Source organism: Orcinus orca, chromosome 1 (genome assembly GCF_937001465.1).
Source record: "Orcinus orca chromosome 1, mOrcOrc1.1, whole genome shotgun sequence".
Lineage (NCBI taxonomy): Eukaryota > Metazoa > Chordata > Mammalia > Artiodactyla > Delphinidae > Orcinus > Orcinus orca.
This window is the reverse complement of record NC_064559.1, coordinates 177,537,633-177,554,631: the sequence shown is the minus strand read 5'-3', so window position 1 is coordinate 177,554,631 and position 16,999 is coordinate 177,537,633. Positions and strand designations below refer to the sequence as shown.

General features: G+C 51.4%; 1 protein-coding gene across 1 annotated transcript in view; it reads left to right on the top strand.

Annotated features, from left to right (window-relative positions):
* Nucleotides 1–16,999, top strand: part of CFAP57 (cilia and flagella associated protein 57) — a 77,043-nt gene that overhangs the window by 41,815 nt on the left and 18,229 nt on the right. Inside the window, exons 13-18 of the mRNA XM_049694236.1 lie at nucleotides 2,461–2,616; nucleotides 4,102–4,195; nucleotides 4,825–5,015; nucleotides 8,598–8,771; nucleotides 9,798–9,956; nucleotides 13,013–13,156. Of these exons, the coding sequence (XP_049550193.1) occupies nucleotides 2,461–2,616; nucleotides 4,102–4,195; nucleotides 4,825–5,015; nucleotides 8,598–8,771; nucleotides 9,798–9,956; nucleotides 13,013–13,156 (918 nt within the window). The remainder of the gene's footprint in view (nucleotides 1–2,460; nucleotides 2,617–4,101; nucleotides 4,196–4,824; nucleotides 5,016–8,597; nucleotides 8,772–9,797; nucleotides 9,957–13,012; nucleotides 13,157–16,999) is intronic.

Here is a 16,999-nt window from a genome sequence, read left to right as displayed (position 1 = left end):
GGGAGAAGACAGGATGGGCCCTGTGATCAGGAAACTCACAGTCAAGTGAGGGACAGAGGGGTTTCCCTGGTGGCGCAGTGGTTGAGGGTCCGCCTGCCGATGCAGGGGACACGGGTTCGTGCCCCGGTCCGGGAAGATCCCACATGCCGCGGAGCGGCTGGGCCCGTGAGCCATGGCCGCTGAGCCTGTGCGTCTGGAGCCTGTGCTCTGCAACGGGAGAGGCCACAACAGTGAGAGGCCTGCGTACCGCAAAAAAAAAACTCCAAGTGAGGGACAGAGACAAGCGAAACCAGCAGGACCACAATGGCCCCAGAGCAGGATGATAGGCCCCTGGCGATTGCTGAAGAGCCCTCCTAGAGCTCCCTGGAACTTTCTGCAGGAAAGGGAAGTGGGAGGAAGGCTGAGGAAGAGGCTGTGAGAGTTAAGAGTCTGACCTCCTGCAGGCAAATGTGTCTCCTCCTCTTCCTTCTTCTCTATTTTCTCTCTTCTTCTCAGAGGGGAGGGGAAGACACCAAGTAGGAGACACCAGGCTGCACCAAAAGCCTGAGGTGTCTGGGCTGACTCCTGACCTCAGCCCCCAGCCCCCAGCTAGGCCTGACAGCACGGCTGCCAAGCTGGAAGTGACTAGTGTATGTTCTGCTCACTTCTTGAAATTCCCTTCTCTCTCGGGCTCCAAGAGACCACACCACATCATTGCCTGTGTGCCTCTCGGACTGTTCCTCCCCAGCTCCCTTCCTGGCTCTTCCTTCAACTGGCCTTGAAAGCCACATTGCCCAGAATTCCCAGCTCTCTCTTTTTCTTTACATTCTATGACATTCTATGTAACTATCGTGATTTACCCACTCATTCAGTCATTCATTTATTCATGCACCTAACTAGTATTTGCAGAAAGATGTGCTATGTACCAGACACTGTACTAGGTCTGGGATTACAGAAATGAAAGACATAGATGGTCCTGGAGCTTATATCATGGGAAGAAGTATAGGTAAAATTTTAAAAGGGAACCAAGTGTGTAACGAGTGTTATGAAGGAACTGTGCTGTGGGAACACAGGGAAGGGACCCTGACCCAGGCCAGCTGGTGCCAGGGGAAGTGAGCCTTGAATGGAGCCTCCAGAACAAGTTGCAAAGGGCCTTCCACCCCGAGGAATGAGTGCGTGCAAACGGACGAGGGGGAATGCTCTGGGGAGGATGCTCCTAGCTGGTGGGGCTGGAGAGTAGAGGGGGTGCCGGAGAGAAGCGTTGGAGGTGAAACAGAGAGATAGTGAGGGGCCTTTTACACCATGTTTTAGACTTTGGAAATGCTTCCTAAGGCCCCACTGATGATCTAAGTTAGGGGATGACTCAGTAGATTTGTGTCTGAAGAGACTGCTCTGTAGCAGCAATGTGGAGAAGGATGGAGAAGGGCAATGAGCAGGTGCCTCCAATGCAACATGTCAGAACCAGGTCATTCCCACCAAAATGTGTCCCACTCGTCCGCGGCGGGCCCCCAGGGCCATGTATTCATCTGATACATATTTGTTTAGTGCCGGTCCTGTGCTGGGCTCCCAGGATAAAGCAGTGAAGCAAGACAGGCCAATGCAACCCTCAGGGAATTGTCTGGGCCAGGGAGACGGTCTCCATCCACAGTCCTCTCACTTCACCCCACAACCCATCAGGCACCACGTTCCCTAAAATCTCTTTCTCTGGAATCTTTCCCTTCTGCTCTGCTCCCCACCTCTGGTCAGGCCCTTACCGTCCCCCACTGAACTATGCAGACCCCCCAACCAGTGCATCCGCCCTCAGTCCTTCTCTACCCTAGCCTGCGTGCACACTCCCTGGCTTTGGGCACTTATCACAATTGGTAATGTTATGTCTCCTTGGCTGTCTCAGTAGACTGTAAGCTCCATGGGGTCGGGAATCATGATTCAACAAATATTTTTCGAGTGCCTACTCTGTGTCCGGCACCGTTCTAGGTACTTGGGGTACATCAGCATACAAAACCAACAGAGATCTCAGCCTTCTTGGAGATTAAATTCTAGTGGGGGATGAAAACAAAAGACCCTAAAATAATAAGTAACATTTAAAAGTGCCAAGATTTAAGGGAATAATAAAAAAGTAGAGCAGAGTAAGGGGATGGGGGGAGTCAGAGGTGCCGGGAATGGGAAGGGGAAGGAAGCAGGATTAAGTCATGTGGTCTGTGTAGACCTCACTGAGGTGACATCTAAGCATAGCCGAAGGAGATGTGCATTATTAGCATGCTGCCTGTTGCACAGTGGAGCTCACTGATGACACGTTTTGAGGGTAGAGGAAGAAGCTCCTATTTCTCCTAGTGTCTGGTCTGTGTGCCTTGTGCAGAAAGGTGACACATGCGTTGGAGCCTGAGCAGAGCTGTAGGTCTCAGAGAGCTCAAGGCCACGGGTTTAAATAGTCTGATTCACCCGCACTGTGATTGTTGTTGATTCTGTGTCCTTCTCCCAAAGGTTCAGGTTATGTTGGAGCTGAAGACTCGTGTGGAAGAGTTAAGAATGGAGAATGAGTATCAACTTCGACTAAAGGACATGAACTATTCTGAGAAGGTTAAGGAACTAACAGACAAGTTCCTCCAGGAAATGGAGTCCTTGGAAATGAAAAACCAGGTCTGTTGAACCAACAACAGCGAATAACAAGAAATTTCCTGCTCACTCAAGACAACTGGCACACACTCAAACAATAAGACATATGATAATGTGCGATTTTAAAGCATAGTTGATAACATCAGAAATGCTTACAACAAAGTGCTAAGTGGGAAAAAAAGCAGAATATAGAACTCTCTATAGTGAATGCTATTAATGATGTAAAATAAATACACATAGAACGATTTTTAAGAGAATAGCTAGCAGTGTGATTATCTCTGGAAGTTGGGATTGTGGATAGTTTAAATTTTGTTCTTTATGCTGTTCTATAATTTCCAGATTCTCCACCATGAGAATATATTACCTTTGTGGTCAAGAGAAACTTATTTAAAAGCAAAATGAAAAGTAACAAGAAAAATAAAGTATGGAAAGAGAAGAGCTAGCAGGATATTGACCTCAGAATTATCAGTAGGTTAAATAAAATTAGTCTAAATTGGCTTCCCTGGTGGCACAGTGGTTGAGAATCCGCCTGCCAATGCAGGGGACACGGGTTTGAGCCCTGGTCCGGGAAGATCCCACATGCCTCGGAGCAACTAAGCCTGTGCACCACAACTGCTGAGCCTGTGCTCTAGAGCCCGCAGGCCACAGCTACGGAGCCCGCATGCCACAACTACTGAAGCCTGTGTGCCTAGAGCCTGTGCTCTGCAACAAAGAGAAGCCACCACAATGAGAAGCCCGCGCACCACAAAGAGTAACCCCCGCTCGTTGCAACTAGAGAAAGCCCATGCGCAGCAACGAAGACCCAACGCAGACAAAAAATAAAATAATTAATTATTAATTTAAAAAATATATAGTCTAAATGGCCTTCCTGTAGTTAAAGATGGTCCAGGACTCTCCCAGAATGATTTCTCTGTTCTGTACAAATCTGCCTGGCCCTTCACCAGAACAGCCAGTTTTTTGCTCAAGTGATATTTGTTCTTTTATGTTATCTCCATGGGTCTAAAAACACCCTGGCAGTTAATTTTATTATTTCATTCATTTAATCGACAAACATTGGTGCCTTCTGTAATCTGAGCACAAAGTTAGATACCTCCCATTCCTGCAAAGAGCTTTCCTGCTCCATTAAAGAAAACACTTTCTTAGAAGCTGATACATTAACATAGCCAAGGATTTCCTTGAGAGCAATGTGCTGACAACAGAGAATTCAAATCAGTCCTTACCTTTTCCACCCAGAAATCCATTTGGTGCATGTCCAAAACTGAACTCATCATTGACAAGATTCATTTCGTAGAAGGATCTAAATAGAGATAGTATAGAATTTTCACAGCAGAATATAATGCAAATAAAAGTGATAGCTTGCATGTTGCTTGTAGAACAGTGCTTGGTGCAAAGTAAGGGCTTGGGAAATGTGTGTGAGTGAAGGAGGCTCTCACTTGTACAATTGGTGCTTCTCATGGTGGTGCTTTCAGCAGATGTGTAGAAATGAGAACATTTTACTCTGTGTCTTAGGTTTTAAGAGCAGAAAAAGAAAAGCAGGATGCACTCCATCGTGAACGCATGGAAGACCTCCTGGAAAAACAGAGCCGGGAACTGCAGGACTTGGGTGAGGCCATCAGTGGAGGCCACTGGGCAGAGGGCAGTTGACTGGGAGCAAAGTCTGAGAGTCCTCCAGATTCAGCAGAAGCCCCAGTCTATAAACAGCGTACATTTATCCCCTGGAACTCACCATGGTTTTTGCTCCTGTGTATTTACTCATTGATTAAACACAAATTAAACACCTACTGCATGCCAGTAGGAGATAGGAAAAGTGTGGGTTTGGAGCCTGATAGGCTGCCTTGGGTCCCATATTCACCTGGACTTGCTGGGTGCTCTAGGGAATCACCTAAGCTCACCAAGCCTCAGTTTACTGTCCCATAAAATGGGGGTACTAGTACCCGTTTTGCACACTCAGGGCATTCTTCTTGGCCCTGAACCACAAATACCCCTCTGCACTTTCCTGGAAACCTTTCCGCCTAGATGGTGAAGGGAGGAAATCGGGCTGCCAGACAAGACGATGGCGTGGGGGGCCCATGAGGAAGACAGGTGTGCATTTGTATCTCGCCTGTGGAGGCAGAAGCTCTAGCTGGTGCTGGAAGGGGGCCCAAGGGTGGAAAAGCACCCAAGGCTCCCCTGGGTGTCCCTGAGGCTGATGCTACTGTCCCTCCTGAAATAACCTTCCTTGCTTCTCTCCAGAATGTTGCAACAACCAAAAGTTGCTTCTAGAATATGAGAAGTACCAGGAGTTGCAGCTCAAGTCCCAGAGGATGCAGGAAGAGTATGAGAAACAGCTTCGGGATAACGATGAGACCAAGAGCCAGGCCCTGGAGGAGCTGACTGAGTTTTACGAGGCCAAACTGCAGGAGAAAATCACCCTCCTGGAAGAGGTACTCACAGGAAGCAGAGCTGTGCCTCCCTGTCACGGTGCCATCCTGCAGGCCTGGCCTGGGAACAGTCCAGAGAGCTGTGGGAAGCCTCGCTTGACCTCCATTTCCTTCCCCACCTTCCTTTCCAAGTGTGTTTCGTTTGGCCTTGTTTTGTGCTGTTTATACGTTTGTTTCCCTGGCGGCCAAGGGACTCCCTGAGCTGGGAGGTGCTCAGCTTTTGAAACTAAAGTTCCTTGGATAGACTAAGTTCGTAACTATTGTTCTCTCCTAACTGTACCTTCGAGCCTTAAGCACTGGGGAGAGCTTTCTAGAAGAAGCCTCTAGAACTGGAGAGGAACAGGGACCTGAACCATGGGAAAGGTGGTTGCCTGAAACCCCTTCGTAACTTCTTATGTCTTGCAAGACATTGTAAGCCAGTGAAATCATTCCTGCGCTGACTCAACAAACACAGACTGCGTCTTATTGGTTTACCAGCCTGAGTGCTGGGTGGTGAAGCGAAGTGAAACATGGGGCCGGGTTCTCAGTGGGTGAGAAAGGCGGTCACACAGGCTGATATTCATCAAGGTGTAGACGGGACAGTGGGGAATGCAGACACAGCACCCACCCTGGCCTGCAAGGTCTGGAAAGGCTGGCAGGAGCTACCGAGATCCAGGAGGCTTGGAAGCTGGAATTAACCAGGAGACTGGGAAATGCAGGAGGTTAAGAACATACAGGCAGGGCAAAGTCATAGAATATTCAAGCAGTTGGGTTGCCAAAATATCTCGTTTCCCAAGATGCAGGGAAAAATGAGAGAGGCCAGATGGTGTCCTTTTTGGCACGAAATTCTGGCAGACGTTGTTGCTGACAGTGAGAGGGCAGGAGAGTCACGAAAGTGTGGAGTGATTTTTGAAGGGAATGAGGAAGGGAGTGACTAAGAAGGGGACGGGCAGGTCTGTAGCTGAAGGCCCAGCTGAGGTCTGAGAGGCAAATTCTGGCGGCGTTCACCCAGCAGGCAGTGCGCTATTCCACAGCAGGGCTCAGCAAATAGGTGTGTGAGAGAGGAAGGCCTGGAGCCGCCCTGAGCCAGAGCTGGGGCTTCTCTGGGTGGTGAAAATAAAGGTTGGCTGGTGACCTGCCACGGGGTCCGGACCAGAGAGGGTCAGCAAGGCACCAAGAGTCAGTGGAGGAACCACGACCAGGCGAGGGCACGTGGTGAGGTTGAGAGCTGGGATGGTGCGCCTGGGATCCAACAGAGAAGTCCCCTGTGCTCAGAGAGCAGGGCCTGTATTTTACGACTTCAGAGGCGGCACCATTCCAGGGGGTGGACCTGAGAGTGGGTGCGGGAAGATAAGGGGCAAAGCACCAGGAGACGTTCTAGGATCCTCTGTAACCAGCCTGGTGATGGCAGGGAAGACGGTGAGTTGACATCCAGAAGTCTTCGGTGAACAGGGAGGGTGACCAGGCAGCGGGGGATATATAGGTGATGAGAAGTAAAGTGGAGGTCCCGCAGACCTGGCAGAGGCTGAGCTCTGATAGCAGAGGGGGAGCTAAGAGATTCCACCCGCACCTGAGCCCGGCCTGCTTCCAGTTCCACGGCGTGAGGAATGTTCCTTCGCTGCCCTGCCCACCTCCCCAGCCCCATTTCCAGCTGCCCCTGTCCAGTGATGTGGAGCCTCTGGGAGATTCCTGCACAACCTCTGAGCCCCTGCTCAGGATGATGCCTCTTCATCTAGGCACTTGTTTGCCCCCTCAGGGACTCAGGACAAGAGCTAACTCCTTGACGATTCCTCCCTAACCCTTCCCTCCCACAGGGCTAAGCATCCCTCCTCTGCGTTCTCAGGACCCCCGGGCCCCTTTCGCCCATGTGGCTTACACAGCAACATCGTGGTTTGCTGGGCTCTGATTTTAGGGTGAATGGATCGATCCTCCCAGAGGGGAGAGAGGCCAGCCTTCCTCCCAGGACCTCTCACAGTGATGACAAGGCTTTTCTTCTTTTGAGTCAGTAAGATTTCAACTCAGAACCTTCCAAGGGAGATTCCTCCCGAGTGCCATCTTACTACCGGCTGGGCTGCTTCTACTTTTTAGCAACATCTCCCAGACCAAGAGCAGGGGCTTGCGGGCCCCTCTAGGCTGCAGTCGGAGCCGCCCTGGCCAGGCTTCTGTCCAGCAAGGGTCTGGTGACATGATGGGCAAAGAGAAGCCTTTCTCAGAAGGCCACTGAGCCCAGTTTTAAAACCACCTTGTCTCACTCAACCTCCAAAACACTCAGTCCAGGGATGGTACGTGCAGCCTGGGAGAATACCAGGGTCAGTGTGAGAAGAAAGACATTGACTCTACCGTGATGTAAATGTCCACCCCTGGGCAGCAGTGAGCAAGGAGGAGCCCTGCCCCAGTCACTCCCCAAACTCCACCAGGCAGAGCTCATTTTCCCAGCATCTGGGCTCTAGGCTTTTCCTCATTCAGCACCGACATGTACCAGATATGTGCTGGTTGTTCACTGCAGTGGGTGGAGATGTGGCCCTGCCGTCAAGGAGCCTCTGTGTCAAACAGGCATTTACAATATAATGTAAAGTGATGGGGGACGTACAGTATTCACACGGGAAATGTAGCTGAACCGAGAGCCGGAGGAAGAATAGGAGAGAGCCACGGGAAGATGCTGGAGTCAGAGGGACAGCGGGTATCAAGGCTCAGCAGCTGAGGACCATGCACACTGCGGGAACTGAAGTTAGTTCACACTGGAGAGAGCCTGGGGTGGGAGTGATGGCTGAGGCCAGGGAGATGCACTGGAACTGCCTCCTGAGAGCCTGTGGACCCGTTTCAAGAGTCTGGACTCTACCATGAGGACAAGGGTGAGCCAGAGAAGGCTTGCAAGTGGGGGTTGGCATGACCAGGTGTGTGGTTTAGAAAGCTCCCCTCGACTAGAGAATGAGATCCGACTGGAGGGAAGCATGACCAGAGGCAGGAGGCTGGCTAGGAGGCTGACAACAGTCCAGGCAAGAGATGACAGGGGCCTGGGCAGTGGCAGAGGCATAAAGTGGATGGATTCAAGAGGTGAAAAGGACGGGATTGGTTGGATTAAGGAGGGGGAGGGTGGAATTAAAGCTTCACTCATTCATTCAGATATTTATTGAGTACCTACTGTGTGTCAGTGTGCGTTGTACACTGGGAACTCCTGGTGGGCGTGATAGACTGGGTTTTTGCCCTCGAGGAGCTGACATCTAATGGGAGAGACAATCAAGTAATTCCACAAATAAATATAAAGTTACAAGCGTCACAAGTTTAATGAGGGAAAGATAGAAGGGGGCTGGTGTCAGTGTGAAGAAGACCAGAGGTGGAACAGGGTTGGGGGATGTTGGTGGGACAGTGGTTGAAGTGATAGAGCCCAAGGCCTGATCTGGTAGGGAAAGGGGGACAAACAGAAGGACAGAAAGAAAGTGGAAGGGTCAAGGGACCCATGGCCTTGGTTTCCACTACTGTACTAACACTCGGTCTCCCATCCCCATGATAGGCCTTGTATGTTCACCTCGTCCCAGGCCCTCTGAGCACAAGGGTGCCGCGTGTCCCCTCTTCCCTGGGCACACGCTCTCCCTCTCTCCGAGCCAGGCACAGGAAGATGTCAGGCAGCAGCTGCGCGAGTTTGAAGAGACCAAGAAGCAGATTGAAGAAGATGAAGACCGTGAGATCCAAGATATCAAAACCAAGTATGAGAAGAAGCTTCGGGATGAAAAGGAGTCAAACCTGCGGCTCAAAGGAGAAACGGGCATCATGAGGAAGAAGGTACCAGGCTGTTCCCGAGAGGCCTGGGGGCAGACCAGGGCCTCACTACAGAGAAAGCATGGGGTGGGTAGACGGACACGGAGCCGGCTGATGGCGGCTCTGCCCCGGGATGACCTGGCAAGATCCCATCTGAATGTCCTCATCTCCAGCAAGCGGGTTAGGAAAACAGCACTGGCTGGTGTGAGGGTTCCCCCTGCCCAGACAGGCAGACAGATCCTTACCACATCGTCTGACGGGGTAACCATCGGGGCTCCCCCTCCTCTTTCCTGTTTGCAGGGACGGTGAGGTTCACCATGACACTGGTGGACGCCCTGGGCTTTCATTTATTGGCAAGTGGGATTTAGAGTTTTCAGAGCTAAATATTTAAAGTGGAAATGCGGTCTTTGGAGGTGAGATAGATAAAGTTTTCACCTGGAGGTGTCCTCAGGCTCTCAGTGCAGGGATTCAGGGGTGCTCCTGTTCAGACTCTGTGGGCGGGAGAAAGATTGGGAGTATAGGATGCTTAGGTTATAAGGCAGGGGAGATGTTTGTAGTCACTGATGGCTGCATGAGGAGGCATTCAATTCATAGATCCTTATAGAATTGCCAGTTGCCCCGAAACGTTTAGCCTAAGAGAAGCCAAGTTCAAAGCAAGCTCATGTTCTTTCCTATTAGAAATCACACTACTAGTCAATCCAGGGGACAATCACATCTTCCCTTCTTGGACATGACTAAGATGGCTCATCAGTTAGGGCCCAACCTCTGCAACCTCGATGGGGCATGGATCCCAGCCTTTCAGGGTCAGTGTGGTCATGGAAGACTCTGGATCTGCTGGGGGAACTGGTCTCTCTGGAGCCTCTTAAGGCAGACAGCCCTTCTTCACATAAGGGGATGGGACTGGATCTTGTCGGACAGAATTGTCCCCTGGGAAGTTCTTGACTGTCCCAAATTCTGATGGGGAGCTCTTAAAGTCTACAGGCAGTCAGGAGGAATGGAGATGAGTTCACAGGCTCTGGTGGTCTCTGTCGTTGCTGTTTGTTCCTCTAGTTCAGCAACCTGCAGAAAGAGATTGAAGAGCGAACCAACGACACTGAGATTCTGAAGGGAGAGCAGGTGAAGCTGCAAGGAGTCATCAAGTCCCTGGAGAAGGACATCCTGGGTCTCAAGCAGGAGATCCAGGAAAGAGACGAGACGATTCAGGATAAGGTAAAGGTACATCCTGTGTCCCGCCTCAACTCCCGCCTAGACGGACCCAGGCAATGAGGACACAGCTCAAGAGACAGGGTCCCTGCCTTCCTGGAACCCATTTATTGAACTTGATGGGGGTGGGGTGAAGTGCCTACTGTGTGCTTGGCACTGGGCTAACCGCTGTAAACACATACCATTCAATTCCCCCAACAACCCCAGGGACCATGAGCCACCCAGTTGTATAGCTCAGGAAACTGGTTCCGAGGGGTAAGTATCTTGCCCAGGCTCGTACAGTTCATAGGTGACGGACTTGGGGTAACAACCTGAGTGCTGACTGCCAGGCCCCTGCTCGCCACTGCGCCAGGCATCCCAGGGTGACCATCCCATGGACTCACTCACCCCATCGCCCATGTGGTCCCCCTGGTCAGAGAGGAACTCCCCCGTGGTTGGCCCTGTAACCACTGGATACCCCAGAAAGTGGTATCATTTTTCTGGATGGCTTTCTCACAAAACACTAAAAGAAACACATCACATTTTGTGAGGCACACCACCTCCGTATCCAAAATCTCATATCCTCCGCCTGAGCAAATCCAGGCTCCGCACCCTCCTCTCCAGCCCCTCTGCCATTGCTGCCTTAGTTGGACACAACTCCTGGGTGGTTGAGAACGCAGGTTTCAGCCTAGTGAGCTAGGTTCCAGGGCAGCCTCTGCAATTGGCCACAGGACCTCAGGCAACTAATCCAAGCCTTGTTTCCCCACCTGTGGATGCGGCCCTCAGGGGCTCTGATAAGGATGAAATGAGACAGTGCGCACATATCATTTCTGCAAGTCAGCGTTTGCATTTGTATCTGGGCATTTTTTAGGGAGGAGTCAAAGCTCTCCACAGATTCTCAAAGGGTTTTTTTTTTTAATTTAAATTTTATTGGAGTAGAGTTAGTTTACAAAGTTGTATTAGTTTCAGGTGTACAGCAAAGTGAATCGCTTATACATATACCTACATCCACTCTTTTTTAGATTCTTTTCCCATATAGGTCACTACAGAGTATTGAGTGGAGTTCCCTGTGCTATACAGTAGGTCCTTATTAGTTATCTATTTTATATATAGTAGTGTGTTTATGTCAACCCCAATCTCCCAATTTACTGCTCCCCCCAACTCAAAGTGGGTTTTTGACAAGAAAGAGGTTAAGACCTCTAGAAAATTGCACCAGCCTCCTAACGGGTCTAACGGCCTTCCTTCCCACTTCCCATCCGGGCTCCCTGCCACCACACTCTGTAATTATCGTCACTCTTCCACTTAAAATTCTTTCACACGTCCCAACTGCCTGTGGCAAGGGGCAGCAAAATTTTTTTTTCTCTAAAGGGCAAGGGAGTAAATATTTTCAAGCAGTGTGGTCTCTGCCACAGTTGCTCGGTTCTGCCGCAGTAGCATAAAATCAGCCATAGACAAGACATCGACGAATGGGCTTGGCTACATTCCAATCAAACTTTATGAAAACAGGGGCTTCCCTAGTGGTGCAGTGGCTAAGAATCTGCCTGCCAATGCAGGGGACACAGATTCAAGGCCTGGGCTGGGAAGATCCCACATGCCGTGGAGCAACTAAGCCCCTGCGCCACAACTACTGAGCCTGCACTCTAGAGCCCATGAGCCACAACTACTGAGCCCGCGTGCCACAACTACTGAAGCCCGTGCACCTAGAGCCCGTGCTCCGCAACAAGAGAAGCCACCGCAATGAGAAGCCCGCCCACCACAACAAAGAGTAACCCCTGCTCGCTGAAACTAGAGAACAGCCTGCACGCAGCAACAAAGACCCAACGTAGCGAAAATAAATAATTTTTTTTTAAGTATAAAAAAAAAACTTTATGAGAACAGGCGGCAGGTCACATTTGGCCCGAGTGCTATAGCTTACCAACTCCTGGCCTCCGGGATAAATTCTCAACTCTTTAACCCAACATGGAAGACCCTTGCCTCTCTCCCCTCCTCCCCTCCAGGCTCACCTTTCACTGTCCCCATGAACCACCACCCTGACTCACACAAGTTGTTCTCAGCACCCTCAATACACACCACGCCTTCCATGTGCCTCCCTCTTCCACAATACCTGTCACAGTGTAGGTTTACATTTGTTGACACATCTGCTTTCCCAGCTAGTGTGTTTCTCTGTAAGGGTAGGGACTGTGGCGTATTTCTATTTGGAATCTCCGACCTTGGCAAAAGATCTTTGTGCAGTAAATGTGTGGTAATGGATAGACCTACATTCCAACTACAATTGCCTTGCAACAAATTACCCCAAAATGTAGTGGTGGAAAACAACTGTTTTATTATGCTTGCAGATTTTGTGGGTCTGGAATTTGGACAGGGTACAACGGGATGGCTTGTCTGTGTCCCCGATGTCTGGGTCCTAGTGGGGCCTCAGTTGGGTGACTCCCGCAGCAGGGGGCTGGAAGACCAGCCTCCAAGGTGGCTTCTTCATCCCCATGTCCAGCCCCTTGACCAGCATGGCTGGGAGGCTGAGCTTAGCTGGGACTGTTGACAGAGCACCAAACATGCTCTCCAGCCTGGAGGTCTCAGTGTAGGAGGACTTTTCACATAGCAGATGGCCTCCCAGAGCACGTGTTCCAAGAGAACCAGGTGGAATCTGCTCGGCCTTTTCCAAGCTAGCCTGGGAAGCTATGCAGCATCACTTGAGTTTCATTCGTTGGATACAAGCAAACCATAAGTCCAGCCAGATGCAAGGGGAGGGAATTAGACACCACCTCCTGATGGAGAAGCATAAGAAGCACGCTCTTCTCTTGTAGAAGAGCATGTAGGACAGGAGATGCTGCCCAGGTGAGCTTTGGAAAACACAGTTGACCAAAACCTATGTCTGAATGGGTGAGTGAATGAATGTAGTCCTGGCACAGAAGCCAAGAAGTCAATGGTTCCCTCGGGTGGGGGATCCGGCCTTTGTGTCCCCAGCAGGGGGAGCAGTCTGTGGCCTCCTCAATCAGGAGGGCACAGGATTTGTGCACTTTGCCTAAAGGGTTCCGTACCAGGACCTCCTGGTAGCTCTGTCAACTTCTCTCTCCTCTCACGCACAGGAGAAGCGAATCTATGATCTGAAAAAGAAAAATCAAGAACTGGAGAGATTCAAGTTTGTGCTTGGCTACAAAATAAAGGAGCTGGGGAGGCGGGCGGAGCCTCGAGAGAGCGAGATCGAAGCGATGACGGGGCAGATTCAAAAGGTGAGAAGCCGTCTGGGCCCCCGGCCCCCTTCCCAGCCATTCCTGGCTGGCCAGGAGGGAATGAAAGAAAGCTCTCCTGGGACTTCCCTGGCGGTCCAGTGGTTAAGACTCCCATGCTTCCACTGCAGGGGCTGTGGGTTCGATCCTTGGTCAGGGAACTGAGATCCCGTATGCCGTTCAGCACAGCAAAAAAAAAATTCTTTTAAAAGAAAAGAAAAAAGAAAGGAAGCTCTCCTCACAGCCCCTCCCTGCGCCCAAGGTGTGGACAGCATCCACTCCGCAGAAGAGGCCACGGGAAGGCCCAACAGGGTTTCGGTGGTGCAAAAGCAAAGTGCTTCGGGATTTGGCTTCCCCCGGGGCCTTGGGGTGGGCTTTGGACCTATTTGGACCACGGCTGCTGGGCCTTCAGCCACCAGGGGGCGATGTGTACTCAGCCACCAGCCTGTCCACCAGAAAGTACACCCCTCCGGATTCAACACTTTTTTCTCAGACTAAACATGCTGGCGGGGGCCCCATGCAAGGCCATGGTGTTTGGACTTCATCTGATAAGGAGTGTAGGACGTCATCAAAGGCTCTTGAGCAGGAGAGTGGCAAAATTAAGAGTGTGTTCTGGGAAGCAAACAGGATGGACGCAGAGAGGAGAGAGATCAGAAGCAAGGGATGAGGGCTTCTGAGAGCCCAGTGGGGTACAAGCGTTCCCCTTCGGCCCCTCTGCCCAGTACACAGGGCATTTCCTTATGACGTGTTTACCTGTCAGCCTCCCCACACTGGGCAATGAGCAGCTGACAGTGGAGTCCACGGTTCATCTAAACGAGGGTGGTCCTGACCTCCCCCTCGTCCAGTTTCCCCGTTTCTCAGTCAGTGGCACCACGATCCACCCAGGTGCTTAACGTAGAAGTGTGGAAGCCATCTCGGTTCTTCCCTTCTCTTAACTCCTATATCCAAGTCACCGATGCTTATCTGATCCATTTCCAAACGATATCTCAGATCCAACCCTCCTCCGCTGCCATCACTCCAGTCCAAGCCTACATCATCTCTCTTCTGGTCCTGACTCCAGCCTCCAGTCTGGTCTCCACATAGAGACCACAGCAAACCCCCAGTGGTATCTCCTCCCACCTAGAATGAAGCCCAGACTTCTTACAGAGGCCCTGCGTGATCCCACCTCAACCAGCCTCTCTAGCCATATCTCCAGGCTCCTTCCCCGGCTCCAGCCGGCAGGCTTTCTGACAGTTCCAAGGACAAGCACCTTTGCAGCGCTGCTCCCCCCGCCCAGAAGGCTCTCAGATCTTCACACGACTGGCTTCTTTGCGTCTTTCACGTCTCAGCTCATGTGTCGCCTGTCCAAGGAGGTCTTCCCTGCCACCCTATCCAAAACAGCCTCCTACTCCCCCTCCATCTTCTCTAACTGTGCTGAGCAAAGCTAAAAGGGTAGCAGGGTGTACCGATGGCCCAACTAGAATTGGCTCCACAAGGGCTATCATGGAGAAAAGCAAAGCTAAAAGGGTAGCAGGGTGTACCGATGGCCCAACTAGAACTGACTCCACAAGGGCTATCGTGGAGAAAGGCAAAGCCTTTTCTCCAGGAGGCCCAGAAAAGAGGCCACGTGGTGGGATCAGTCCAGGGCTGGGACATCCAGAGAGGATATGTCCTGTGACGATGACTTTCTCCCTGGCCTCTGGGATAAGGAAGGATGTTCCCAGTTGACCACAGAGCTGCCTCCTCTGGCCCTCCTGCCATTCTTGAGTGACCTCAGGGCCCAAGAATGGCAGCCTGAGAAGATGAGAAAGAGCAGGGGCCCTACCTGCCTGGAAAGCAGATGCACCGCAGGCCGCTGGCAGTCACGGCCCCACTTCTCCCACTTCATCTGACATATTTGTCAACTGCATTTAAGGTTGGGTTGGTTGCCTTCCACTGCAACACACCTGAGAGATTATTCACGTTCCCTTCAGTAACTGGACCAACCACGGCTTTGATCCTCAGCGGGGAATATGCCACCCCTTTGAGAAAGAGTCAAACAGGACCCCTCCTGCCCCACCCCAGGTGCCAGTTGCTGCCAGGGCTGATGTCTGGGCCCAGTTCCTTCCCCAGGGGCCTGTGACCTGGTGGCTTCCCTCTGTGGGTCAGACACATTAGGCCCACCTGCTGTGGACCTCCTGTGAAGTTCCTTTCCCTGCAAGAAGGAAGCTGCAAGCCCTTGGCTCCTTTGTAGGACTGAGACATCCGTGCCTGAAAACAGAAAACTTCCCTGACTCGAGTGCCTCCCCTCACAGACACTCTTCCAGCTTCTCTTTGATGAAACGTGACTATCTCCTTCCTAGGGCAGGAGTTTCCAGAACCTCATCATTTACCTTCACACTCTTTTATTTCTTCATCTAATGCAGGTTTTCTCCGCTTCGGCACTATTGGCACTTTGGGGTGGATAATTCCTTGTTGTCGGGGGGCAGTCCTGCACATTGTGAGATATTTAGCAGCACCCCTGGTCTCTACCCACTAGAGGTAGAGACAGTCCTCCCCCAGGGGGTTGTCCTCCCCCTCCCCCAGATATGCAACCAAAAATGTCTCTAGATGTGGCCACATGTCCCCTGGTGGGGCGGGGGTCAAGATGCCTCTCCCCAGCCCCCGCTCCCCACTAAGAATCTCTGAATGTGATGAGTACCACCTGGACGAGTAGATGGAATTTCCACTCCAGGAAAAGGATGCTTGTTCCCATTCACTGGCTAGTCTCCTGGCTGACCAGCCAACTACTCAAAGTTGACATATTTCTATGTCAATCTTTCTATGAAATAGATTCTTTTTACTCTCGGCGTGGTTTGACGCTTTGCTCATATCACTTCCTTTCTAACCTAATCCGGTCATTGCTGACTTTAAGATTGTAGAGAAAGAGGCACAGCCAGCTGCAGGCACCCAGGCCTTGGAGAAGCCCCTTTCTCTCTTGCAGCGGCCGTTTCCTCGGTCTGGGGCACCAGCATCTCACCTGGGCCACAGCGGCAGCCTCCTGACCAGGCTACCTGGCTCCAGTCTTACTCTCTCCAGTACAGCCTCTGCATCAGGCCTCCTAAGGTGCAGATCAGATCATGCCACTCCTTGGGTAAGACCTGTCAGTGGCTCCCTGAACTTTCAGGATAAGGGCCAAGCTTCTGACCTATTTAAACTTCTGGGCAGGGTAAAGTCTGAGCTTCACACCATTCCAGCCTCAGCCCCAGGCTCCTGCGTGACCCAGCTCAGCTGACCTCTCTAGCTCCTCTCCCACTTCCTCACACGCACCCCTCCAAGGTCCAGGGGTGGCTGGACCACTTGCAGCCTGCAGAGATGTGCCAGGCTGCCCATGCCTCTGGTCCTTTCTGTGCATGGCTGTTCTCTCTGCCTGAGATTCTCCTTCCCAACTTGTCCTTAAACCCTATGCCTCCTACAAAACCCGACGGAGCGTCCCTTCCCTAGGTGCCACCCCTCAGCTGCACTGTGCACACGCAGGGCCCTTTCCGCCCTGACTGCTGATGGTGTTGATCCTACTGCACGTGAACTTCTCATTTACTTCCCTCTAATCCCTCTAGACCCGGGGCTTCTTGAAGAAAACTGCCTCTCAGTCAGGTCTGTATCCCTATGCCTGTGACAGCCTGCCAGTCCTTTCTAAGGGATACATTCTTTCGTTAGCTATGTAAACATCCACACTTGCTCTGTGTCCTCTACCAGGCGGCTCCACATAGCTCTGCCAACATTGCATGTTTATCTTATCATTCTTCCAGAGGCAGGTTGTTTCAGGCTCTCCTCCCTTCCCTCAGTCTTGCTTTCCGTGGCCTTCTATACCTGCGATGCATTCATTTATTCATATGTTATTCATATGAA